The 27,295-nt window shown below is 54.8% G+C and overlaps 1 protein-coding gene across 1 annotated transcript; it reads right to left on the minus strand.

The window, feature by feature from the left end:
* Window positions 1–26,331, minus strand: RORC (RAR related orphan receptor C). Its single transcript, XM_040999068.1, has 12 exons — window positions 26,300–26,331; window positions 25,842–25,945; window positions 24,683–24,712; window positions 12,908–12,993; window positions 12,070–12,211; window positions 10,281–10,796; window positions 9,938–10,059; window positions 8,264–8,396; window positions 8,039–8,146; window positions 7,779–7,889; window positions 6,021–6,130; window positions 1–1,379 (listed from the first exon to the last, which is right to left on the minus strand). Exons 1-12 carry the CDS (start codon window positions 26,329–26,331, stop codon window positions 1,218–1,220), a joined length of 1,656 nt encoding a protein of 551 aa, XP_040855002.1. The 3' UTR covers window positions 1–1,217.
* Window positions 26,332–27,295: the final 964 nt, after the last annotated feature.

Raw genomic sequence — 27,295 nt, forward strand, 5'->3', positions numbered from 1 at the left:
CTAAAGCCCGCCTCCCCGAGGGGAGAAACCGTCCCCCCCTCCCCCATATCCCCCATCATCTGCAGCTTATCCCTCAGAGAAGGATGAGAGAAGCAATTTGGCAGCTGGAGAAACCCATCTCAGTCCTGTGCTCAGGGATCTGCTGTCTCACTGCCACCAGGGTCTGGGGGTCCCGCTCCCAGAGTGCTGGCACTGCCTCTGCTTCCCTGATGAAAGCAAGGCTGGAGGTCAGGGCCTAGAAAGTCCAGCCATCCCTGCTTTCGGCGGGACATGCCCCAGCAGGGATGGCCGCATGACCACATCAAGTCTCAAGACTGGTAGGCTGGAAATGTTCTGGGGGCGCTGTGGACTGGGACTTTCTCCTCTCTCTGCCTCCCGCCCCAAGGCCACCAGGCTGCCTGAGAGCTGAGACCTCCAGGAGGGAAGAGATTGTGAAGGATCACAAGACCGTCTGTGTTTCACCTGTACGTGGATGTCCGTCTCTGATCAGATCTGTGCTAACCCTGACATATGTCTGTAAAGTGCACTGACGAGATCTGAGTTCTAATTCTGCATCTGTCTGGGACGCTCTTGGCCTTCATTGGACCTCCCCTCCTCCATCCACCTGAGTCCCATGAAACAATTACCCCCAACCTCTAACCCTCCTTGTCGTTTACTCTCCATATTTGCTGGTTTGCTTAGACTCCCAGGGAAGGGGCAGGCTGCCCAATCACTTTGATGCTGAGCTGGGAGAGAGGAAGGCAGGTGATTGAAGAATCCAGATTCAGATCCTGTACAGGTGCTTCTGGGCCGTGGCTGTCCGTCTCTGAGCGCCAGCCTTTCCCCCCAGCTGCAGCCCATGGGAAACAATGAGGTATTTCAAAAGCTATTGGTAGCTTCTACGCCCAGGCTTCAGTTCTGGTCATTCAGGGTGCCTTGGTCCTTTTGGAGGTCCCTGTATCCCAAACCACACCACATCTCCTGGAAGCTGGAGGTGAAGGGTATGCCATTATGAGAGGACAACACTGAGGCTGGAGACAGCACTTCATCCGCACCCTCTGTCGGCATTCTGCGGTCAGGTGCCAGTCTCTGGGCAGGAAACCAAACTGGGTGTTCATGTTTGTTCCCAAACAGGCATGGGGCACCCCTCCAGAGGATGTGGGACAGGCCAGGGGAAGGGGTCTGAGGATGGGACGGGGTTCTAGGGAGGTGAGCCAGTGAGCCATCTGTCAGGCAGGTCACTTGGACAGCCCCTCTGGGGGTTCCATCTCAGTGCTGAAGAGCTCCTTGTAGAGTGGGGGGAAGGCAGCTTGGACCACGATGGGGTGGAGGTGCTGGAAGAGCTGCAGCTTTTCCACATGCTGGCTGCACAGGCTCCGGAGCCTCCCCTTGGGCGGCAGCTGCAGAGGAGTCAGTGAAGAGGACAGTCAGTGCTGGGCTTTCCCCCACCCCCAAGCAGCCTTCCCAGGCCATGATGACCCTGCCTTGCTCCCTGCAACAAACCAGGGTATCCAGAGTAGCAGCCCCCACCATGAGTAAAATCACATGAGTGTTTTAGGGAAACCGGAAGTGAGTGGGTGCTAAGGTAAGCCAGGCAGGTATCTTCAGGGAAAGTGCCATGTCACCTCAGTGTGACTCCTGTAACGAACTTTGTTAGAGACTCCAGCTCACACGCATGCCCTTGTGGCTCCCCAGGCTGCAGCCTGCATGGCTCTTGGCCTTTGCATCGCTTATCGCCCGTCCTTTTCCACCACCAGCTAATTTCCACTCAAACTGCCAATGTCACCTCTAATGTGAGTATTTCCCCCACTGTTCCCTGTCTGGATTGAGGATTCCTCCCTTGGTATGGCAACTCCCACACCGTAAGAAAATGACCCAATTTGTTTCTCCAGCCTAAGGCTTAAGCTCCTCAGCTGAGTATGCCCTACCTCCACACCTTGCACCCCATCCTCTGTACCTATCAGAATGTGTGACACACGGCGAATGCTCATGAGCATTTAACAGCAAACTGCACAGATGGGAGCTGACACTGAGGGGCATCAGCCCACGCGGCTGGCACTGCGCCAAGGGGCATGCAAAAGGCATAGAAACCCGCGAGGAGTCAGAGGAAGGGAGACCGCGGTGCTGGAGTGAGTTTAAAAATATCTCTCAGTAGCTATGACCTCCCTCCCTCGGGCTTAGTCTGCTAGGAAAGCGACAGTCGGGGAAGATCAGCCAGCACGGCCAGCCCTTCATGTCAACCGCTTTATACTCTGCATTTGTCTGGGCCGCTGCGGTTGTTCCATTCATTCATTCATTCAACACATCTTTGCTTTGAGAATGTACAGGAATCTGGGCCAGGTGATACAACTGCCCATGAATGGGATAAAATCTTTGCCTGTATGAAGTTTACAGCCTAGAGTTGGAACAAGAAATAAGCAAAGACCACTATGTGCCACATGAGGATGATTTGGGAAATGGACCACGGATGCTGTGGGAGTCTCCTAGGATCGCATCTCCCAGAGATGTCATAGCTCTGGTGGAGGCCACTGTAACAGTGAATGTGAGAGCTGGGTAAGTCATTGTAGGAAGTTTGCACAAAAGTAAAACCATCTAAGGTGCATGTCTCAGAACACCTTGTCACTAAATCATGTGTTACTTCATCTGATACAAAAATTTTGTTAAAATACTTTTTTTAAGGCAGAGAGAGAGAGAGAGACAAGTCTTCCATCTCCTGTCCAGCTCCCCAAATGCTCGCAATAGCCGAGGCTGGATCAGGCTGAAGCCAGGAGCTCAGAACTCCTGGCTTCACATGGGTGATAGGGACCCAAATATTTGACCCATCACCTATTGCCTCCAGGGACGTGCATTAGCAAGAAGGTGGGCTCAGGTTGAACACTTGAACCCAGGTATTCGGACACAGGAGATGGGCGCCCCAAGTGATGACTTAACCACTGCAGCCACTACAACAAGGTGAGAGTGGAGAATGTTCCATAACTAATCAGGAAAAAAACCTGGTATAGATTTTCTGATTCATAAAAAAGATGAAGGGATGGAACAAGGCATTTGGAAAACATGGTGGGGAGAACTCTTCTGGTAATTTCAGGAGTGGAGAACAAAAGCCATGAGATGGCAGAAGGCCTCATATGCTCCAGGAAGAGCGAGGAGGCCAGTGTGAGTGGGGTGGGTTGTTGAGATGAGTCAGTGCATGGTTGGGGTGAGGGGAAGCAGGTAGTGGGGAGGCCCCACAGCGTGAGGCCACTTGGCCGGGACACACATTCTTGATGTGATGCTCAGCACAAGGGGAATCAGGAGGTTTGGGGACAAGACTGGAACCTAATGGGATTGCCATGGTGGGTGCTACAGGGCGGACAACAATGGATCAGGATGAATTACAAGGCCTTTGTACCATTAGGAGAGCTGACGATTGGGGATGACAGTGGAGAACGTGATGTATGTCAAATGTGGATCCAACCAGATGAGCTTTCCAATGGCTTTCCTAGGTTCTACTCCCGCTGATCCTCCTTGTAATCTACCCAGTAGTAAAATTAAAGATCTTTAGGGCTGCAGCCTGCATGGTGACTCAACAGGCTAATCATGCACCTGCAAGTGCTATCATCCCATATGGGTGCTGGTTCTACTTCTGGCTGTTCCACTTCCGCTCCAGCTCCCTGCCTATGACTTGGGAAAGCAGCGGAAGATGGCTCAAGTACTTGGGATCCTGCACCCATGTGGGAGAACCAGAAGAAGATCCTGGTTTCAGATTGGCTTAGCTCTGGCTGTCATGGCCATTTGGGGAGTAAACCAGCGGATGACAGATCTCTCTCTCCTCTGTAAATCTGCCTTTCAAATAAAAATAAATAACTCTGGACCTGATATGGTGGCTTGACTGGCTAATCATCCCCCTTTAAGCACCAGGATCCCTATAGGTGCCAGTTTGTGTCCTGGCTGCTCCACTTTCCATTCAGCTTCCTGAGTATGGCCCAGGAAAACAGTGGAGGATGGCCCAAAGCCTTGGGACCCTGTGCCTGTATGGGAGATCTTTGGTAAAGATGTGCCATAACTTGGGCCTGGCACGGTAGCCTAGCAGCTAAAGTCTCAAGGGCCTTGCATGCGCCAGGATCCCATATGGGTGCCAGTTCTAATCCTGCTAGCCCCACTTCTCATCCAGCACCCTGCTTGTGGCCTAGGAAAAGCAGTGGAGGACTGCCCAAAGCTTTGGGACCCTGCATCTGCGTGGGAGACATGGAGGAAGTTCCTGGCTCCTGGCTTTGGATCAGGGCAGCTCTGGCCATTTTGGCCACTTGGGGAGTGAATCATCCTTTCTGTCTCCCCTCCTCTCTATATATCTGACTTTCTAATAAAAGTAAAATAAACCTTTTTTAAAAAAAGGTGTGCCATCAAAAACTAGGACAGAGGCTGGGGTAACTAGACAGAAATGCACCCAACAACATCTGTGAGGGCTGGATGGTTGAGTTGGTTAGATGGAACTAAACTTTAATGCCCATTGACATGTACGAGAGCCAAATGGGATGTGGGACAAACTGGTCTAGTCTGCTGCACATACTGGCAAACCAGGGTAGAGGGCGGGCCTGGTGGGGGTTATTGTGGGTTGTTCCGACTAGGCTGCAGCTCCCACAGGTTTATGTGAGGGCCAAGTATGCGCTGGGCAGAACCAGGCTGGACTGCAACACCCATTGGTTCCAGTGGAAGTCAGGACTGAAATCAGAACCAACCCAGTAATTGTAACCACCAGCTGATCAGGGCGATGGACTGTGCCAGGCCCTGTACTTGCTAGCACATACAAGAATCTGGTCTGGGAACACCTCAGACAAAGTTTCTTTGGAGATCTCCCCAATATAACTGCCGGACTCAGAACCCTAACTATGAAGAGACAGAAGACAGAACAAGTCAATCAACCACCTAAGCCATATGTTGGCAGCGAAATACTGGGCAAACGGAGATGGACTATGTCAATCAGTGGATTCTTCAATGTGCTCATAGTGCTTGGAGTGGCGAGATTGGCAGCAATTCATAACTGGTGAACTATCAAAACCACTTGAGCAAGAATCTCAGAACATGCTCCACATCCGGGACCTGGGGTGGGTGGGAGACTGGGTGGGGCTTCTCCTCAATATCCCCCTTTACCTCAGATACATGAAGGAAACAATGTGGAAATAATAGTCTTACCCACTTTCCTGTAGCCCTTGAACCTTCTTACCCTAATTAACTATGTAAAGATTGTCAGAAATGTAATTTTAAAAATTTGAAAAAAAAAGATGTGCCATAACTTTTGTCTATATAGGCACTATCTTGCCACTTCATTCTTGATCATGTGGTTCCCTGAGCCAGGAATGTCTGTCCCACCCCCCAGGAAAATTGAAAGATGTCAGGTTTGGGGGCCTGGTTTGAATGACACTTTCTCTAGGAAGTGTTTATGATCCATCCCTTTTGTTCCCAGCTTGCCTTTAGTCCCCATTTTATTCTCTCACACCATTTTCCCAATATGTCTTATTACAGTAACAGACGGGGTGGAAGGACAGTAGCGAAGGGATAGCAAGAAAGAGTACTGGGAGTCAAGCTTTTAGATCACTTAATGAGTTATAGAAACAAGTCACTGAGGTCACCTCCCTATCACAGGGACGTTTTAACCCTTAACCTATTGACTGATGTGCCATGAGAATGATCTAGAGCATTACTGAAATACACAGCACATCTTTCTCCAGCATGGAGCTGCTGGTACCAGTCTCTTTTTTTATACCAGGTTAGACTCTCTTGGTGGGGCCAGGACTCTGTATCTTTCCACAGTGTCTGTACAAGCAGGTGCTGGGTAAGCGTCGGCTATATTAAACTGAATTGTTCCCTGGAGAGCCCTTCCAATTTCAGGCTCTCTAACTTCCCGACTTCATGCCCATGGAAGCAGCTGCTGGCAGTCCTCAGTTCCCACTGCTGTTGCAAGCTCCCTGCCATCATGTGGCCCTCTGCAGGCCCCTCCCCTACACCGCAGCCCCTGGCCCTCCCCAGCCATGACGTCACACCTCTGGCACTGGGCCCGCCCCTACCTTTGCCAGAATGCCCTGACGATGAGTCCTGCAGAGATGATGGTGAAAGGCCAGCTCCAGATTGCTCTGCAGCTGTTCCACTTTCCTTTTCTCTTGGAGACCTGGCCGGCCTGCAGAAGGGGATGGGACCAGAGTAAGAGCAGAAATGAAGGAGGATGGTAACTTGCAACTAAAGGGTGCATCTCTTTGGGCATTGGTGTGGCATAGACTTCCTAGCTGTGTGTGTGTGTGTGTGTGTGAGAGAGAGAGAGAGAGAGACTGTGTAAGGGCATGTGTATTGTGGGTCAATAATGGTAAGCATGAAGACTTTAGATTTGGCTTATTGCAAAGAAAAAGGAGGAGAGCTGATAAAGATGGTAACCTTGGAACGCTGAGCTACCTTCTCCCTGATAGGTTAACATTTCTCATAGAGCTTTCAATGCTGGCTAACAGGATTCTGACAAGGGCTGGAAGAGAATGCCCTTTACCTCTCCCTGGAGTGGCTCCAGTTAGGAGGTGGCCTTTCTGAAGCCAGACTGGCCAGGAGCAGCAGGGCCTCTGCAGCAGTCTGCTGCCAACTTCAACACACAAACTACCTTTGGCCCTGCTTCCCTAAAATCCCCAGAAGTCGTCTTCACAGTGTTCGTTTCCTAAAATCCCCTGCCCCAGCTTCTCTGAACACTTGACATTCAGCTGAATCAGCCTAATTGCCTCCTTTCCAGAGGAGTGGATGTCCAAGGCCTCAAAGTTAGTTCACTCAGGGGCCTGTGTTGTAACACAACGCGGGCTGAGCCTCCACCTGCGTTACCAGAATTCCAAGAGATGCCAGTTCAAGTCCCAGCTGCTCCACTTTCCTTCCAGCTCCCTGCTTGTGGCCTGGAGAAGCAGTCGAGTCCGGCCCAAAGCCTTGAGACCCTGCACCCACGTGGGAAACCTGGAAGAAGCTTCTAGCTCCTGGCTTCAGATCAGCCCAATCCTGATTGTAGTGGCCATTTGGGGAGTGAACCAGTGGATGAAAATCTGTTTCCCCTTCTCTCTCTGAAAATGGCTTTCAAATAAATAAAAAATAAATCTTCAAAAAATTAATTTACACAGACAGCCCGGTGACGTGGCCTAGCAGCTAAAGTCCTTGCCATGAAAGCACTGGGATCCCATATGGGCTCCGGTTCTAATCCCAGCAGCTCCACTTCCCATCCAGCTCCCTGCTTGTGGCCTGGGAAAGCAATTCAAGGGCAGCCCAAAGCCTTGGGACCCTGCACCTGTGTGGGAGACCTGGAGGAAGTTCCTGGTTCCTGGCTCCGGATCGGCACAACACTGGCCGTTGCGGTCACTTGGGAAACGAATCATCAGATGAAAGATCTTCCTCTCTGTCTCTCCTCCTCTCTGTATATCTGACTTTGTAATAAAAACAAATAAATATTTTTAAAAAATTAATTTACACAGAGAAGTAACTCCCAGTTTTGGAGGCCTGGAGAAGGTTGATAAACATTTAAGTGCATCCAGAGAACTTTGGAGGTGGGACCCAGGTGACTACAATGTGTGTTCCCAGCGACTCCTGGTGCAAGTTAAGTTCTATCACAGAAGGAGCTCACTTCCTCTTAACCCCATTTCCCCCCGCTTCCATGCCCCTGCTTGTATTGTCCTGGTCCCTTTCCTGGATTTCTCAGCAGTACTGGGTGGGGGCCTCACTCTACTCTTCCGAGCAGTTTTGCAAACTGAACCCCTCTGCAGGGCCTTTGGATGGCTTGGACACCCTCTCCCAAGCCCTGCAACACTCACTGGCATTGATGAGAACGAGGGCTGTGTAGAGGGCAATCTCGTCTTCAGAAAAACGCAAGGCGCTCAGGGAGCGGGAGAAGTCGAAGATGGAGCTGATGAGCTCACTGCAGCCTGAGGGGGCAGAGAGAGAAGAGTGAGCCAGGCACAGGGCCGTCCTGGGGTGGGGAACCCCGAGAACGGGGCATCCTGGCCGCCAGGCTGTGCACGGAGTGGACCTAGGAATCCTCTCTCCCGTTCCCCCCTGCCCCCCTGCCCCTCACCCAAGGCTCGGAACAGCTCCATGCCTCCGTATTTGCCTTCAAAGAAGACGGTGTGGTTGTCGGCGTTGTAGGCCCGGCACATCCTGACCAGCACCACTTCCATGGCTCCTGGGAGACGGGAGAGGAGACACAGGGTGGCGTCAGGCAGAAGCTGTGGCTCCTAGGCGCATGGCGCACTGTGCCCCGCTCTGTGCCCTGCCCACCCGCCCACATGCCCCTGGGCACCTGCTTTGAGCAGCACGATCTGGTCATTCTGGCAGAGCTCCATAAAGCCTGAGAGCCTCTTGGCGAACTCCACCACATACTGGATGGCTTCGGTGAGGTGGTGGGCACAGCGTTCCCACATCTCCCACACAGACTGCAGGGGGTGAGAGGGGAAGTCTGCTGTGCCCTCCGTCAGGACCCCGCAGCCCCTCTGTGCCCCTCCCCTCAGCCCCACCAAATGAACTGCCACTGTCTCCACATTGGCATCTGAGAAAGCCTAGTCTCAGCACAGATGTGCACAAGGCCACACTTCCTGTCAGTCCACTGCGTTGCATGCCTGTGCCCCCGGCTGCCGACACTGAGGGAGCCGTCGTGGTATGAGATACAGCTTTGCCCTCCAGTCACCTGCATCTGGTGAAGGCGGAAAGGAACCACCTCCTCCCTTGCCTGCTCCCCAAGAGGACATACCCAAGGTTGTAATCACATAAAGAAACAAATGCAGAATGCTACATGAAGGTTTTCAGAGCAAGCAGTCAGGGCAGAATCCCATAGAGGCAACAGCGGAAGCCTTGGAACTGAATGGCAGCCTTGGCTCCCACCACACTGCACTCTAGAGTAAGTCCTTTAACCCCGGGGAGCTCAAATTCCCAGTCCTGTAAGAATAGGAATAAAGGTGGGGGTTGGCTCTGTGGCAGAACAGGCTAAGCTTCCACCTACAACACTGGCATTCCAGATGGGTGCCAGTTTGAGTTTCAACTGCCCCACTTTTGATTCAGCACTCTGTTAATATACCTGGGAAAGTAGCATATGACACCACAAGTGCTTGGGCCCCTGTACCCATATGGGAGACCCAGAAGAAGCTCCTGGCTCCTGGCTTTGGCCTCCAGCTATTTGGGGAGTGAGCCAATGGAAGCAATATTCTGTCTCTCCTTCACTCCCTGTGATTCTGCCTTTCAAATAAAAATTTTAAAATAGGAATAAGGGCCACCCTCACAGGTTGCCTGTTGTAAGGGCTGTGGCAGATCTCCATCCAACATGTGGCAGAGAAAGGGTGGTGATGAGGGTTCTTAGTGTGGTTATTAGGGAAGCAAGTGGGAGGAAAGAGAGCACGAAAGTCCCCCACCCTGCACCGGGTGGGGCAGGGTGGGTGAAGAGGAGTTGGGCTGAAGGTTGGGTGTGATTTCAGCAGGCAGGGCCTAAGGGAGAGCTCTCATCCATGTGCTAAGATGTGGATAGGAACACAACTACACTGAGAAACGGACCAGAGGGCCGGTGCAATGGCTCCATTGGCAAATTCTCTGCCTTGCAGTACCAGCAGCTCATATGAATGTGGTTTGTGTCCTCACTGTTTGACTTCCTATGTAGTGCCTTGCTCATGGCCTGGGAAAGCAGCAGAGGATGACCCAGAAACTGCTGCACATGTGTACAAACTGGGCAAAAGCTCCTGGCTTCCAATCAGCTCACCCTGACCATTGTGGCCATTTGGGGAGTGAACCAGCAGATGGAAGATCTTTCAGTCTCTCCTTCTCTCTGTAAATCTACCTTTCTAATAAAAATAAATATTAAAAAAAAAAAAAAGATGTTACATGTGGACCAGACACTTGCCATGATGCCCCACCCAAGTCTGGAACCATCTCTGGGCTCTGCTGGTACTTGGGAGGTGTTGACCCACCCCTGAACCATTCCTGGCCTCACCTGCCTCTGGTAGCCAGTCACCTCCTCCCGGGAGAAGATGTTGGAGCGCTGCCGGAGCAGGTCCTCCAGCCGCAGCTGGCATGTCTCTCGGTAGGACTTGCAGACATTCTGCACCAGGTGCTCTGTGCCGAATGAGAAAGGCACAGCTTGATCTCAGCCGGCTCCTGCCCCACCTGCACAAGGGCACCTCTCTACCTGGCCTCCCTGGCTTGTCCTCCTCCTTCCGCCCCTTGTCCTGGAGCTTGTACCTCCCTCCCTCAGGGCTACTGTGGGCTACTTAGAGGCTGCTGGCAGAAGACCCCTCCCTCCTCCTTATCACCTTCTTTGCCTCCCTGCAGCTCACCTATCTCCGTCAGGGAAGCATAAGTTGCCTCTGGGGTGCTGCGGAAGGTGGGGCTGCTGTAGTTGTCCAAGCCCTGGCCTGGTTCCCCAAGCCCAGGATGCCTGGGTTGCTCAAAGTGCAGTCCACATCTGGCAGGGGTCAGCTGGCTGCCTGGGCCAAAGAAGCTCTCTCTGCCCTCATCCTTGCCCCGCTCGGGGCTATATTCAAGGTGGTAGGAGGCCTCGCCCAGCTCTGACTTGACCAGGTGATTGGCATATGAGGGCCTGGAGCCAGAGGCCCTCAGGAGACCTGGGGGGCAGGCAGAAGCCTCAGGCAGGTCAGGCGAAGCACCCAGGGGCAGCTGCTCATCTGGGAGCCCTAAGGTGTAGGGGAGGCTGTCGGCTCCTTGGCCCCCTTCCGGAGGGGTCTTGGCTGCTTGTTCTTGCTGCTGCTGTTGCTGCTGCTGTTTCAATTGTTTCTGCACTTCTGCATGCAGGCTGTCCCTCTGCTTCTTGGACATGCGGCCAAACTTGACAGCTGAAGATGCAAGGATCGTGAGTTGAGGAGGCAAGAGGACACGGTAAGGGTCAGGACCAATGGGCACTTGGGTTGGGACAGGGTTAACCTGCTGCTCCCTGAACTCCAGGCTTCTCCAGCAGGCCCAAGAGCCTCATTTTGCAGAACACAGACTCACACTTCCTGCTGCTACTCGGACCACTGGCTGCCTCTGGGGCTCTATCCAGCTTGCCCTCTCTGCCTCTCAGAGTGAGTGAGCCCTTCTGGGTTCTAAGCCAGCTGCGAACAGAGGCAGGACACAAGCAAGACGACCGACTTGGGAATTCTGGCCTCGGAGAGTGAAGCTGGGCGGGAGATGGCTGGATGGGCGGGGGTGCATCAAGCGGTATTGGGGTCACCTCGCCTTCTGGGAGGGTCGGAGGAAGAGGAGAGCTGAGAACACAGGTTTCCCTGTGGTCAGGCCTCCTGCTGCCTGGTGACCTAGATACTCACCACAGCCCAACCCGGCCTCCGCGGCTTGTTTCTGAACATCCTCTTCTGCTCTCTCTTTCCTGCCTTGTCACTCCCCACCCCTCCCAATCCCCCCACCCCTCCCAGGTGTGGGGGCACAGCCCCTCGCCCCGCCTGCCCCCCATGCACCCCTGCGTATTTCCTTTCGCTTTGTTATTTTGGGCATTGAAAAGTGCTGACAGGCTCCTTCTGGCTCCTCACCGGGCCGTGCCTCCCCCTAGCCCCGCCCTGGACTCCTTTAGCAGAGGCAGCAAGGGAGGTGGTGTGGGGGGAATGCTGGTCAGGGTTGGGGGAGGTGCAGAGGAGGGTGGATCAGGCAGCCTCAACACCGGCCAGGCCCGCCCCTACGCACCCTTGCACTTGAGCTTAGGCTGGCTCTGGTTCTGTCCTGTGTCCCTGGATGGGAATGGTGGTGCAGGGGTGAGGGGTAGAGGCTGGACAAGAAGGGAGATAGCGCTGGGACTGGAGGCATGAGGCAGGAGGGATGTTTGTGGAAACTCGATGGAGTGGGCCCCAGAAAGGAGAGCTGGGGAGGTCTGGGACTTAGTTCTAGTGGGACCTACTAGCAGGGACCTGAATGATCTCTGAAGGAAGAAGGTAGGGGAGGAAAGATGGAGGGAGGCGATCTGCCCATCTCCCACGTGGAGGAGGCCAAGCTGCCGGAGGAGGAATGGAGAGAAGGCGTGCCTGCCGGTTAAGTCCCACTGGAGACACAGGTCAGGCTGCCCCTCTGAGGACGGCAGGGAAACCCCAAACCCCAAAGGGGCCGCACCCTCGGCCTCACCGTCGCGGGACATGCCCAGTGCCAGGCATTTCTGTAGGCGGCAGTGCTGGCATCGATTGCGGCTCGTGCGGTCGATGGGGCAGTTCTGCTGACGGGTGCAGGCGTAGGCCACGTGGCACTGCTGGCTGCGGCGGAAGAAGCCCTGGGGAAGGCAGGTGGATAGCAGGGCTGCCAGCTCCAGCCAGTCCAAGCTCCATCCGGAGGGCCTTCCTCTTCTCTTTCTGTGTTTACTCTTAACTGACACCTGAGAATTGTACCTACTGTGGGATACCTTGATGCTTGCATACAATTTTCATCAAATCAAGGTGGCTACCATGTCCAACTCCTTAAACACTTGCCACTGGATATTTAGAGCTCCTAAACTCACTAGCTCTTGTCCTTTTCGAAATATGGAAGTGTTTGTCAACTACAGTCACCCATGGGGCTGCAACACTGGAACTTACTCCTCCTATCTCAGGGTCCTCTGATCTCCCCCTATGCCCTGTCTCCTTACCCTGCCTACCCTCTAGTGACCACTACTGGGCTCTGCGCTTCTATGAGATCAACTTTTTGAAACTTCCACATATGACAACACTCGGCACCCGCCTTGCTATGCCTTGTGAGATTTCCTCCCTCCATTTCTTTGCAGATTGTCCCACAACCACTTCTTCCTCAGCCTAAATAAAGACCTTTTCTGTCCGCAAGCCCTCCAGGGAGGTCACCATCCAGGCAACTCCCCACTGGCTTCCGAGGGCATCTTCTGGAAGAAGAGCAAAGACCTCATTCTGGGAGGAAAGAGTTGTGTGTCATGTGTGCATGTATGTCCGCACACGTGCACACAGCGATGCCTGCAACTCACCTTGCACCCTTCGCAGGTGATAACCCCGTAATGGATCCCAGATGACTTGTCCCCACAGATTTTGCAGGGGATCACTTCAATTTGCGCTGGAAGAGAGAGGAGGAGTAGCTCAGCCTGAGAGCCATTTCTGCTTTCTACCATCACATTACCTGGGCTGCAGACACAGGTGTCCTGTACCCCCCCTTCCCCTGATTGCTGTCTCCCTCCCCGCAAAGTGGAGGGGAAGTGAAGTGCCAAATGCTTCTCCCCAGGCTGCTTTGTGTTTTCTGGTGGAGGGGGTATGGAGGGGAGGAGACAGCTGCAGAGGCCACCTGCTCTGCCCTTCAAGTTGACAAGCTCCCGTTGCCTCCCTCGCGTCTCAGGACTAGGGAGCCTGCATTGCCTCACGACACCTGCTTCCCGCGCAAGGGGCTTCCTTTGTGTCTCCCTCCCCCACTGGGGCTCAGCTCCCCACCCCACCCCCATCCCTGGGACAGAATGTGGGGCACAGTAGGAAGATGGGGTGCTCTAGGCAAGAGGCAGCCAGAAACCAGGCAGAGATGCTGGCCATTCTCAGCCAGACAAGGAAAAAGACCAGGACCCAGGGGAACAGAGTTCATAGACTGCGAGTGCAGGGAGGTGGGAAGGTAGAGGCCAGAGAGCTCAGGGGGAGATTCACAAGGGCTCTGGGTTTTCGGCCCCCAGTGGAGGCAGGGAGACCTTAGATGTACCAGTGTTATACTAGGGCATCTGTGTCAACTGTGTGGGCACATACACAAGCTTGGAGTAAAGCCTTTTCATTTGACTTCTTCAACCTACGAGCCAGCCAGATTGGGTGTTGTCTCACGTCCTACCTCTCCCTGTGTTATTCTGTGGGCATGGCTTTGGGGATACACATGTCAGTGGGCCCTTTTAAAGGGGTGTGTGTGTGTGTGTGTGTGTGTGTGTGTGTGTGTGTGTGCTGGTTCCCCTCTTGCTGCCTGCTGCTGGCCCAGGTTCCTCTCTGCCCAGTGCCAGTCATTGCTCTTGGCTCTCTTCACTGTAGGAACAAGCAGGAGACCTTCTCCCAGCCTGGTCCTTGCAAGGCACAGAACTTGGGGTCTCTGGCTACTGTTGGTGAGGGTGCTTTAGTCTCTCTTGCACCATCTCTGACCTGCTGGTTCCCTCTGAGCGTGGGGACCTGGGTGGCGCAGAGCCCCTTCCCATCTGTGCCATATCTCCCACCCAATGGACAAAGGAAGTGGTAGCCCTTCCAGAAGACAAACTCATATTCCTATTGAGTTTACTTCCAGCTCTAGGCCTGTCTCTGACCACCTAGGGCGATGCTTGCTGAGAGGTGGGGAGCGAGAGTATGGCTGGCCCCAGGGAGCTAGGACACCTGAGGTTCCTCCCTTGGCGCTGCTTTCCTGTCCTTTCCCCCAGCCTGTCTGACTCCCCCACACTAAGCTGTGGTCACCTCGGGACCAAAGCACAAGTGAGCGTCTCAGATTCTTTCCAGGAAGTTTAACAGTAGACTTTTTTTTTTTTTTGTATGCCTAGAGGGGAGGAGCAAATAAGGGGGGATTGAGTGCCTGGAAGAGGAATGGAAAAAATGTGGGGGCACTTGCACTTCTAGTCACTTAGATCCTCTCTCTGGGCCTCAGTTCCCTTGCCAGTAAGAAGACAATGTTGAAAGCAGGCGGGAGGTAGGACAGAATGGCAATTACTGAATATCATCAATGGAGAGCCCCAGTGTGTGCCCGTCTGGGGCCCCCCAAGAGCTTGCTCTGGCCCCCTCCTCCTCCAGCCCTGTGGTATCTCTTTCCTTGGTGGCTCTCAGACCAGAGTTGGGGGGGGGGGGAAACCAACATGGGTCACCCAAAAAAGTAAGCGGGAGGGAGATTAGGCCAAGCCACAGTGGGAACTCAGGCTCCGGGCCAGCAGGCAACCACAGGCCTCCCTGCCTCTTCCCTTCTCCAAGAACCACATCCGCGTGCGTGTGTACGCTGACCACACAGGTGACCCCAGACACATCTCCTTGACCCACGCCTGACCCACTGCTTGCTATGGCCCCAGGGACATTACAACCATATCACTGAGACCCTGCCCTGGGAGGTGAAGCTGGCCAAGGACCCCCATCACAGGTGCCCTATGTTTGGAGTATGCTGGGGCCTTGGGACCCAACCACTAGGCGATCCCCTTCCCCATCCTTACAACCACAGGCCAAGACACAGGTATGTAGGAAGATGGGGACATGAAGGCAGAACCCTGACCTCTCTGCTGGAGAAAGTTAGAGATGTAGGGATGGAGGGAGACAGCCAATGAAACTCAGAGAATTCCATGCTGGTGTTCTGGTCCTGTGCCTGACCTGCAGCTCCTTCAGCCTCATCATCTCTCTTGTCTGCTCCTCCCACCTCCCTTCTTCCACTGCCACCTGTACCTCCTTCAATGTCATGTACCTTGGACCTCAAAGATAAAGTACTAGTGTGTGTGTGTGTGTGTGTGTGTGTGTGTGTGTGTGTGTGTGTGTGTAAAAGAGAGAGAAAGAAGAGAAGGGAAGTAGACTGGGGGGAGGTGAGAGTTGCTGAAAAACACCTCTGGAAAGTCACCTTCGAGACCTACCCCTGTGAGCCACACTCCTGAAGACGCAGGTGGTGGGAACCCAGACTGGGGAGAGGGAGCTGAGTAATCGCAGGATTACTCAAACTGTTGCCCGGGAGTCGGGTCTGCCAGGAACTTACCATCTAAGGGCCTTATGGTGCCAGGAACTCGAGCCAAGCAAAGGTCAGGAACCTCCGGACCAGCCTCTGCCTCACCGGGCTCCCACTGCAGCGGAACTGTATCCGCACCCTAGCCTGAGCCTTGGCAACAGTTCTGTGTCTAACCGGCTGCTCTTTCTGAGACTTGCCTAAAGAAAATCTCCCAATTCCACTTGCTCCCAGAGGACAGAGAAATGCCCTCCTCCCCACACCCCAAACTGGCTCCTTCATCCCCTACGGGGGCTGGCGTTAAACCCCTTGCTGCAAGATCAATATCCCATACCGGAGCGTCGGTTTTAATTGCTCCGACTCTGACCCAGCTAATGTGCCTAGGAAAGCAGTGGAGTATGAGCCAAGTGCTTGGGTTCCTGCGACCCATGTGTGAGACCTGGAAGAAACTTCTAGCTCCTTGGTTTCTGCCTGGCCCAGTCTTAGTCCTTTAATCATCTGGTCAGTGAAATAGCGGATGGAAGATCCCTTTTTCCCTCTCTCTCTCTCTGTCACTCTTTCAAATAAATAAAATAAAAATCTTTAAAAAAAGAGAGAAAAATGTCAAATACTGCTTTTAAGGATATTATCTACAGATGAATCACTCTAGCCTTTTGTCTCTTATACAACTCACCTGAAGATCTAGTTCATCTGTAGTCCCCTATTCAAGACCTCTACAGTGAGGTTTCAGATTTTTGCATTCTAGGGGCTGGTGCTATGGTGTGATGGGTAAAAACTCACTTCTGTGACAGCAGAATTCCTTGACCAGTTTGCATCCTGGCTGCTCCAATTCTGATCTAGCCCTCTGCCAATGTACCCAGGGAAAAGCAGCAGAAAATGACCCAAGGGTTTGGGCCCCTGTTACGCATGTAGAAGATGTTAATAAAGCTCTCGGCTTCAGCATGGTCCAGCTCTGGCATTTGGGACCATGTGGGGAGCAATGGAAGATACCTGTCTCTCCTCTTTGTAACTCCATTGTTCCAAATACCTAAGTAAATAAATACTTTTTAAAAAGAGTGAATTTTAGGGCCTGGCGCGGTGGCGCAGTGGTTAAGGTCCTCGCCTTGCACGCCCGGGATCCCATATGGGCGCCAGTTCTATCCCGGCAGCCCCGCTTCCCTTCCAGCTCCCTCTGCCTGTGGCCTGGGAAAGCAGTCGAGGATGGCCCAAAGCTTTGGGACCCTGCACCCGCGTGGGAGACCCAGAAGAGTCTCCTGGCTTCGGATCGGCATAGCACCGGCCGTTGCGCTCACTTGGGGAGTGAATCATTGGATGGAAGATCTTCCTCTCTGTCTCTCCTCCTCTCTGTATATCCGCCTTTCCAATAAAAAAAAATAATAAAAATAAATCTTTAAAAAAAAAAAAGCGAATTTTAGTAAGCTCCCAGCTGGTGCCCAGGTGTGGTGGTCTTCAGCCTATGTTTTCAGATGCAAAAATTGAGTCCTGCTTCCTGCTGTGTCCCAGGCTGCTCCTCTCAGGAGCTGGGCCGGCAGTTGTGATCTCTGAGTAACTTCTTGTACCTGTTCTGCCCTCCAATATGACCTTTTCCCCTTGTTTATTTGAAGTTACGGAGAGTCATACAGAGAGAGGAAGAGACAGATATCTTCTATCCACTGGTCCTCTCTCTGGATGGCTTCAATGACCAGGTCTGTGCTATGCTGAAGCTAGGAACCTACAACTCCATCCAGATCTCCCTCCTGGGTAGCAGAGATCCAAGCACTTGGGCCGTCTTCTGCTGCTTTCCCAGGTACATGAGCAGGAAGCTGGATCAGAATTTGAGCAGCGGGGAGTCAAACTGGTGGCCATATGGGATACTGGTGTTATAAGTGGTGGCGGTTTTGCTCACTACGTCACAACGCCAGATCCCAGCGTGACTTCTAAAATTTCATTTTGATACAGCACTAGGAAAAGTGAACACATCTCCCTGGATTGCTCCAAGGGTGTACTCTTCTGGAACCTCCTATGAGGAGGAATACGGTAGAGCAAAATCATTCTCCTTTGCCTCAAAGCTCCTTGAATCTCACTCTTCTCACAACTGTGAGATTCATTGATAGTGCTCTTTGAGTGCATCCAAAAGCCTGGCCCCATGCCAACCCCGGGTCCTGTCCAGGTGCCCTGTGCCACAGAGAGGAAGTGGTAAGAGGCAGAGGAGGGGTGCAGCTCAGGGGATCTCTCCCCTTGAACTCCAGAGCCTCTCTTAGCCATGATGGAGGATGCAGTCAGATGGAGAAGCCCCAGTCTTTCTCTTCTCCTCCTGACACCTGTCAGCTCAGAGTGAATCCTCTCTCCTCTTTCCCTTCTCACCAGTGGCTGCTGATGAAGGGGTGGAAAAGCCGGACAGGACTCTCTGTGTCAGCTGACGTGCAAGCTGACTGATCCCAGTGACACTAGGAGGTCAATACTGCTAGTGGCATTTTCATTGTGTAAATGGCAGAACTGAGAGACTCAGGGGGCACACCTGGCGTGTGAGCTTGGGGTTCTGCAACTCTGGTGCCAGTGCACTGATGATCTAGGAGGGTGAATAAGCACCAAGGAGCATGGGGAATGGGAGCAGGTGACTGGCAGAAGGAAGAATATGGAATGGAGGGGCTGGGCCAGGCGTGGGTTCTTAGAGGGGTGAACCCACAGAAGGCAAAGGGGGACTCACATCTAGAACAAAGACCCACAAGAACAGGGTTCCTGCTGTCTCAACCCTTGCCGGCTGGCCCCAGCCTCTGCCTGCCTGAGCCACTTTGCCAAGGCTCAGGAGGGACCATTTGTGCCTGTCCTAACTCAGGACTGCTGCAGAAGACACAGTCACGTTAATGTGCAGGCTGCGTTTCTGCATCTTGCTGGATTTCTCTTGCAGAAATGAATGAATGAACGAGAAAGGGGAACACATCTCTTTTCTTAGCTTAGCTCCCTCCTCTCCCCACAGCCGAAACTCCTAGTCCCTCTCCCCACTGAAACCACAGCTTTGGCCGAGGGTCCCATGTGCACCCCCCTAACCCATCACCAGACTCCCTCTTTCTCAGCTCTCAGTTCCCTCAGCTTCTGCAAAGCTGGAAACCAAGGTGGTGGGCGCCCCCACAGCTGAGCAGGAGAGGAAGGGTCTGGGGTGAGGGAAGCGGTTCTACCTAGCCAGCACTACCCCCAGCCCAGGCCAGATCGCCCCAACCCCACTTCACCCCACCTCACCCCAAGAGCCCCTGGTGAGAATTTTCTGCTGATACACCCGGGTCCTAGGGCTGAGAAAACAGTGAAGCTAAAACCCGGGTGGGCGAGGGAGTGTCTGGGCTTCTGAAAAGCCATAAAAGAGCCAGCCACCCGAAACCCACCCTCCTGCGGCCCCCGCCACCCCCGCAGTCTGGGACACCAAGAAAGGAGGGGAAACAAAACAACCGGTGAAAGCCCGGGGTTGGGGGGGAGGGAGGGAGGGCATGAATCACCAGGAGGAAGCTCTGAGGAGGGGGAGTCCGAACGTCACCCGGCAGCCATCCTGGCCTTCGGGCACAGGTGTGCCTTCTTCCTAGAGCTGGGGCTGGCAGACCCAGGCGTACCCTGGCTGTAGTCCCCAGTAGCTGCCCTGTCTCTCTGCCTCCACCCAGGCAGACTTCTTCATCTGTCCCGAGCCCTTAAGTTCCAGGGAGGGCCCTGTGCTGCAGCCTGCAGCAGCAGCAGCAGTGCAGGCTAGACTTCAGGAAGGACCAGCTACAGACAGGCATGGGAGCAAGACCTCAGGGCTGGCTTCCCTGGAGAGCCATAGCTGGGGAAAGTCCCCGCTCCCAGTTAGTTTGCGTCATTGGCTTGGGCAGGGGAGGGGACTGGCGGCCATGTTCTCCGTGATGGGACAAGCCGGGACTCTCCAAATGTTAGTGCTTTGGGCTGGCAGGGTTGGAGTTTTCAATTAGGGAAGGTGGGGGGCAAAGACAAAGAGGGGGTCGCCATGAAGGAAGGAGGAGCCCCTGGCCTCCTGCAGCAAGCTCAAAGCTCTCCCTGGCCCACGGCTCCTCCAGAGTGAAGAAATAATAAGATCAGGGCATGGCCGAGACTGCCACGGACCTTACTCCCGGCCTCCGGCCCCACGCCTTGCGCCAGGCCTCTAGCGGCCAGACTCCTGAGGATGACCTGGATGGGCCACTCTCCCTGCAGCTGGCTGGCAGTCTGTTTGAATAAGGAACATTTATTCTTCACAGGACAGCAGCAGGTCACCTCAGAAGGGGAGTTTTAGCACTCAGGCCACCCATTCTTCCCACTCCTGCTTCCTATCTCACCTCTCCCTGCCTCTCAGTGCCTTGGGTACACCTCTCGGCTCCAGGCATCCTTGCTATTGGCTTTCTCAGTATTTCTCTGCCCCTGTGTCCACCATTTGGACCTCACCCTCCTACTCCTAGCACAAATTCACAACTCTGTCCTTTGAGATGGACCGCTGCACTCCTTTGCTTCTTGACCCTGAGTTTGCGCTAGGTCACAGTTCCGCCCAAGGTCTCTACTCTCCTGGCGGTGACCAGATGGACTGGTGGCAGGTGACACTCAATTGGATGAACGGCCCGCCCAATGACTTAGGACTGTGAGATAGACATTGGTGTCCAAGTAAGAAGGACGAAAACACTCACCACACCTAGGAGGAGACCCCCCTCCTGTCCTTCAGCCAGGGATAGACCCAACATGCCCTGGAGCTGCCTAACCGCCTCCCTGGTTCCCACCTCTACCCCCAACTGCCTGCTGGGCTCCTGACCCCTGCTTGAAGTTGCTTTGCCAATTTGGAGGCAATGCTAGGAAGACCAGTCTAGCAACCTTTGATGCTAATGGGTAGAAGGTAAAAGGGATGCCCCTCACCCCGACCCTGGCGCTGGGCTTGGCCAGCTCAGCTTCACACTCCTGCTGCAGAAGCAGAGCCTCAGCAACTCCTTGACCTAACCTTCCCTTTGATCTTGTGTGTGTGTGTGGGGGGGTGTGGGGGGCTGAGGCTCTCTCCTCCCTGTAGGGGTACCTTCCCTAGGGATCCGGGCATTGGAGCCTCTCCAGAGGGAGCTGATGTTGAGAACAATTCCCTTGCTTGACACAGTGTGTGTGTGTGTGGGGGGGGGGGGTGGCAGGGGACACCAGGGCTCAGGACCCAGTAACTCGCCTGGGGCCAGAGGGGTCTTTCCAGAACTTAGCAGGGCTGACCTTCCTTCCCTAGTGCGGGAAGACCCCGGGGTGAAGCTGCGGCTGGCTCAGGGCATGGAGCTTCCCTTTTCCTTCTACACCCCACATTCTGAGAGCTGCTCTCACTGGAGCCTTGGGGTACTGTGCGATTTGGCCACCCTCGCTCCAGCGGATGGCCCAGGGACCTTGAAGGTGGGCACAAGGGGCCTTCTGCTGCCGTCTCCTCTGTTTTGGTCCCCATCACCAAAAAGGCTAGAATCGGTCTTTCTCTTTTTCTGTCTCTCTCTCTCACGCATCTCTCTTGGCTGCCCTCCGCTCGGTCCTCATGTCCCTGGCTAGGCAAAGTGTGGTGGCTCCCGAGTGCTGGCTGCTGGGGTCTGAGTCCCATGGCCTGCTGTGCTGACCTTGGTGTAGCCGGGATCGTGTTGCTGCTGCAGAGCACAGCAACTCCGCGGGCCCCAGTTTCTCCCCTCACAAACAGGGTGGAGGCCTGGAGCAATAGGCCACAGTAAGACTTTCCCCTCTTTTCCTGCAGCCCTGGGAGCTACTGGCAGTCCATCAGCTGCCAGTATGGAATCCCTAGCAAAGCACCCCACCTCCCTGCACCCCAGTCTAGGTCAGAGATGGGGCTGGATACTTCTAACCTTCTTGAAGATTTTCCCCCAGTGAAGCATAGGACAGACTCCATGACCCAAGACTCCGTGATTGACTAACAGCTTCTCTGAGTGCCCAGCCATGGCCTTGGCCTTGACATGGACACACCTTGCCAGGGAGGCCTCAGCTTCCTAACGCTGTGTCCCGGCCACCCACCTTTCCCCACAGGCTCAGGGACGGTGACGGATCCATCCTTCCCAACTCCCAAGTGACCCGCCCCCTTCACTTACTTCTCATGACTGAGCCGGCCTGGGCTCCCTGTCTTCCTCAGCTGGGGTGCTCCAGGGATAGGGCACACACAGCTGGCGGTGGAGGTGGGGGTGAGGCCCTCGCTGCTGTGGTGCCTCAGCCCGCAGCCCTGCACCCAGCTCTCCCCAGTGCTTCTGGGCCAAGGGTTTATGCTCCGCACCACACAGGTGGCCAAGTGACAACCCCTCTACCCCGCCCCCCCAGGGGTGCCGTGGGTAAGATGACAGGCGCCCCATGTGGCCAATCTGGGCCTGGGGCATGGTGCAAGGGGCGGGGCAGCCAATCATAGGGGGCGTTGGAAAATTCCAAAACCACATGTGACAGCCACACGCGGTAAAAGCTGTTTCCACCCACCACAGTAGCTCTGGCTGCGGAGCTGGGATGGAGCTCACACACACCCGGGACCATGCTCCTGCTTCCCTCCCATTGAGGAGTCTTTCTCCTAATCCTCACAGGGGACTCCAGGGACAGGAAGGAGAGCTGCTCGAGGGCTGCCCGAAGGTGGTAGCACCTGCTGCCTGAGACCCTATAGACAGCGCACAGCCATGCCCGACGCAGCGTAGTCCAGGAAGCCCCACCATGCCCACGTTCTCCCTACCGACACAATGTGCCCCCATGGTGGAGGATCAGGAAATCAATAGTAGTAATAACAGTCGCCAGGCAGGTGCCTCCAGCCTGCAGAACAGAGACTGCCTCAGGATCAAAGCTGCTAGAACTGGCGTGCAGGAAGGAAACATCAGCATTATCACTACCTTCGCCATCATGTTCGTAATAAAAACGCCTGACTGTAGTTATGAATGGTTCATGTGGATTAACTAATCCTCACAAAACACCTCGTGAGGGACCCCTCCTCAAAGGTGAAGAAAGCCAGGGACTGGTATGGATGGCATAGCTGTGTGTCACATGGGCACCGGTTCAGGTCCTGGCTGCCTCGCTTCCGATCCAGCTCCCCACTGATTTTCCTGGGAAAAGAAGATGGCCCAAGCACTTGGGCTCTTGTTCCCCATGTGGGAGACCTGAATGGAAATCCAGGCTCCTGGCTTTGGCTTGGACCAATCCTGCTTGTGACTATTTGGGATGTGAATGAGTGGATAGAATATGTCTCTCTTCCTCTTTCTAACTCTTCCTTTCAAATAAGTATATGTTAAGAAAAAGAAAAAAGAAAAAAAGATGAGGGAAGTGAGGCACAGAGAGGTTAAGTAGCGCATCCAGTGCCACACAGCCATGACATGGTAGAGTCGGGATTCAAACCTGGGCAGACTGGCTGAGAATCCCACTTGGGGGATGGCAAGGTTTCTCTTGGTTTAAGTGTTTTGGGGGTGTCACAGCTTAGGGGCCCTCTTTGCTTGTGACTCTGAGTTTTTTAGTCTCAGGGTCGTTCTTAGGTCATTTGATTTCTGCTATGTATTTCCTGGGATCCCTCAGCCTTGGGGGTTCCCGCTTTAAGGCCCCTCAGTATTCGGGCCCTCTCTTAGACTGGGGGTTCTCTCTGGCCTCCTTGTCTTGGATCCTTCTTGGGGTTGTGTCAGTTTGGGGACCTGGCCTGGGAGTGGCCTTAGCATCTTCTGGGTCCTCTGGGTCAGGCCTCCTAAGACAGCTGTGGTCCCTGCAAGGTCTCTAACAGCTCCACCCAAGGTTGGGTCCAGACCTTTCCTTGCTGCGTCTGTAGGACCTGGGCAGTATGATGGAGGATAGGCTGCCCGCAGGAGACATTTATGTCCTGGGGCTGATAGCTGACCAAAGACTAATGAAGGGCCAGGAAGGACATGAGGAAGGTAGGTCTTGGGCCCAGTTCCTGTGGTGAGGCATTAAAGCTAGGAATGGGTTTTGGCCTCTCCTTGTTCCCACTGCTCCAAAAGTCCCCCTAATCCCCCCACCCACATATGCTCCTTGACCATCCCTCCCCACCCAAGTTCAGCCACGTCACTCCCTGACCCGTTTTCCTCCCAGGGCCCTGCTCAGCATTTCCGTGGGGCCCTGTGGCCGGGGCAGGTGAGGCACAGTCAGGATTGTGCTGAGTAAAGTAACCCCCCACTCCCTGCCAGGAAGGTGCAGCATCCTTGATGGCCCCCAGCCCCAGAGTGTGCAGCTTGAGCAAGTGGGTAGTGCTTGGGCAGGTGGGCAGTGCTTGACCGCTGAGGTGCCTCTCTGGGAGCAGGAGAGGTTCCGGGTGACTCTGGACTGGGCAGGAACAGGCGGCAAGCAACCGGGAGGAAGTGGTGAGCTCTCTCCTTAGACTGGGGGTCATGGAGGACAGAGGCCCCGCAGTGATCCTTACCCATATGTGCTCACACGGGGCTAGAGGCTGTTGAGGGCAGGCATGACCCCCAAAAGGATAACAGTTTGGGAACCTAATGGGTGCATCTCCTGGGAGATCAGCTTCTCCACCAGCCAGGTGTTGGGGAGTTCCTCGAGAGGGTGCTAGCTCGTTAGTATCCGTAAGGAAGTCCCTCCCTAGCTCTAGCCCCCTTCTCATGTGCTATAGTCTCCATCATGCAGAGCTCCAGGGTATGGGATTTGCTATGAAAGACCAAGGCTTTCCTGCTCTCCGATCCTGTGCAGCCTGGCTCCTGGTTCATTCACACATCAGGATGTGTTAACCACACCAAACCTAGAGTTGTTGCCACAAAGCCTTGGGCAGACTCCCGGGCCTCCCACAGCTACCACCACTGCCTCCCATACTCTCCATCTCCTCCTGTTTCTGTCCTGGGCCCTCTCCCGGCTCGTGTACCTCTGTCCAGCACCTGCTCGCCTTTCTTGGTTCCCTTTTCTTTTGTTCTTTCCCAGTTTTCCCACGAAGTTCCCGTCCCCGTTCAGGGCTTCCTCTGTTATCTTCTCTTATTACTGTCACCCACGGTTTCTCCGCTCTCCTCCCAGGCTGTGCCACTCTTGCAGGTCCCTGCCTCTCTGCCTGCCTTCCCCCAGCTCTGCCAAGCCCTGCACCTTTCTTTTATGCAAACCTCCCAGAGTCTTTGCTGAATGCTTCTCCATCACGCCACGTTCAGGCACCAGCTCTTGCCCTCAACCCCATACTCACAGGTGTGGGTCTTCTTCGCCACCAGCAGTTCTATAAAGAGAAGAGAGATCAGAGGCAGATGTGGCAGATCTTGGGGGCCGGGGTGTCTCCTCCTCCCGTTTACAGGGTCCCGCCCTCCCACCCCATTCCTTCCTTCCCAGCAGTGCCTGGCTGGCTGGTATCTGAGGAGAAAATGGCCACACTCTCTTTCCTTCACCCTCGCTGGCCCTCAGCCAGGTCCTCACAGTGCCAGGCGCCTCAATCACCTCTGGGACTTCCCCAAGCCCCTCCCTCTGCCTGGAATACCCAACCTGGCCACACCCCTTCATGAGGCAGCACCTTCTCATTCCCCTGGGTCCTTGGGGACACCTGCTGTCCACGGCTCATCCTTTGTCCTTGTGTTTCCATGCCTAGCACCTTGCACTTGATTTGCTGGCCCTCACGACAGCATCGAACGGTCACAACTGTCTAGTCAGCTACCAGATGGGGTTTTCCTGTGGGATTGCACACCCCATGGGGGCAGGGTTTTGTCTGAGTGATGAGTCTTTCCATTCACAGAGTCCTCCAGCGTCTGACACGTGACAGGTGCTCAGGGAGCATCTTGTAGCCAGAGCTAAGTCCCCGTAGAGAGAAAGCTCTTGGGTGCTCGTTTCTGCCTTGAAAGCACCAGAGGGGTTGGCTGGCAGGGTGGCGAGTGTGCCTGGAACTCTGCAGGAGCATCTGCTGAGGGCAGACCCGGAGTCAGAGCGTGCTTAGGGGTGCACCATCAGGAAGTCCCAGGGCATGGGACACTTCCCCTGCCAAACTTCAGTCCAGTTCCTACAGCTGCAGCTTCTCCCAGAACACAGGGACATGCCTCATCATCCTCTAGCTTCCTTAGCCTCGGACTCAGTTCTCCTGCCACCTTTTTCCTGCTGTTGTCCAAGGCTGCTGCACACTATCCTCCACGCCTGTCCCTTGCCACACAGCCCACTGGATGGCAGGGTGGGTCTGGGCTGTGCTTCGGTGGAGGAGGGGGAATGGCTGTCGGGAGGGGTGTGGCCCCACTCAGCCCCGCCCACCTCCCCTGCTGATCCTGCTTAGCCCTGCCCAGTTTCCTCTCTGACGTGGCACCCCTGCCTCCTGCCGACCGCCCTGCACCTCGCAGCAGTGCTGCCCTGGGGGTGTTCCCGTCGCTGACCCAGGTAGCTGAGCTCGTCCTCCACTAGGTGGCCCTGGAGCTTGGCAGCTCTGGAGCTCACCCCGAGCATGCCTGTGGCGGTGGGCGCCTGCTCTGAGGGATTCCTGAGTTAGGGCCATCAGGGAAGCCTAGGAGTACCTGGCCCTCTGCCTCCCTGCCTCTGGCCCGGTGCCCTACATTTTCTGCGGAAGTGAAACTCCGCACTCTAGGCCAGGGAGAAGGAAGGTGCCAAGCTGGTAGGCATGGGCAGCTGTCAGAGTGCTAATCCCCCTTCCTCCCCAAAGCCTCCCTAAAGGCAGGACAGGTTCCTCCACTGGTATATGAGCAGGTGGAGTGGCCAGGCACCCCCAGCCGCTGCTGCCCGAGGTTCTTGGCCAAGCTCAGGGCCCCAGAACAGGGTTCCCAACTTGTCTCAGAGGCTGGCTCGGTTCTGCAGGGGGCTGCCTGTGTCCAGGTACCTTCCTGGATCTGGCTGCTCGTGTTCTGACATCGCTCCCCTGAAAGCCTACAGTCTCCTTATTCATCCCTTCTCCCCTTCTCTACTCCTGATGCATTTCCCATTTCTCTGTCAGTTCTGCAGCCCCTCCCCCTTTCCATCCAGGTGGTCCTCTCTGTCAACCCATCTCTCCCTCTCCCCCACCCCCTCTTCTTGCCCAGTCTTTTCTTTTCCCATCTCCCCTCTTCTGAGCCCGCCTGCCCCCCAGGGAAGTCCCTTGCACCTGCCTGCAGGGCCGTGGGGTCTCTTCCCCCGCGAGGCTTGGAGGTGTCTCTGTGGGGCCCTGTCCATGGGGCAGCTCCCTTGTGCTGTCCTTGCTGCCCTGGCTGCCCAGGAGGGCAGGGAGCAGGGCCCAGGGGAGGGTGGTGGGGGAGGGAGGAAGCACCTGGCCCGTCAGCAGGCAGGGGAAAGGAGTGGCTGGCAGAGCGTCCTGGCACAAAGGAGGGACATGGGAAGAGAGCAGTGCAGGAGCTTGGAGCCTGGAGGAGAAACCAGGTAGTGCAAAGAAGGCAGCTAGCACCTGCTGATCACTGCTGTGTACGCAGCGCTGCATGTGTAAATCCACGAATTAGCGTTACCTACATTCTCACAGCACCCACCACGGGGCTGCCACGTGGTTGTTCCACATTCACTGCTTAGAGATTTACTAGCTAGTACCCTGCTAGTGCCCTGCGCTGGGGACAGAAGGCAGCTGCGCTTTTTGTTGAACCCACGTCTTGAGAGTTCAAGAGCCTTGTGGTGTTGATTGAGCTGGGATAGATTACAGGGCCAGGGGAAGTGGGAAGGGAAGAAATGGGGGAGGAGGACAGCTTTGGGGAGTTGCTCATTGCAGGAGCTACTCGGGTTCTTGGGCCCACTTCATGCTCCCCTCCCTGATCCTCCCTGATCCTCCCTGGATACCCCGATGCTCCCACAGGCTCCTGCTCTACTGTGGGGAGGGTGCATTTACCCAGGTGGG

This window comes from Ochotona curzoniae, unplaced genomic scaffold (genome assembly GCF_017591425.1).
Source record: "Ochotona curzoniae isolate NIBS_2020 unplaced genomic scaffold, NIBS_Ocur_1.0 scaffold_1037, whole genome shotgun sequence".
Lineage (NCBI taxonomy): Eukaryota > Metazoa > Chordata > Mammalia > Lagomorpha > Ochotonidae > Ochotona > Ochotona curzoniae.

What these genes read in the sequence shown, in the direction of transcription:
- RORC (XM_040999068.1), bottom strand. Translation starts at nt 26,331, where the DNA reads ATGTCAGAACACGAGCAGCCAGATCCAGGAAG. An exon ending in GAGCAGCCAGATCCAGGAAG is followed by an intron (nt 25,946 to 26,299) that starts GTACCTGGACAC and finishes GCCCTAACTCAG; the next exon opens with GAATCCCTCAGAGCAGGCGC. An exon ending in TGCTTCCCTGACGGAGATAG is followed by an intron (nt 10,060 to 10,280) that starts GTGAGCTGCAGG and finishes CATTCGGCACAG; the next exon opens with AGCACCTGGTGCAGAATGTC.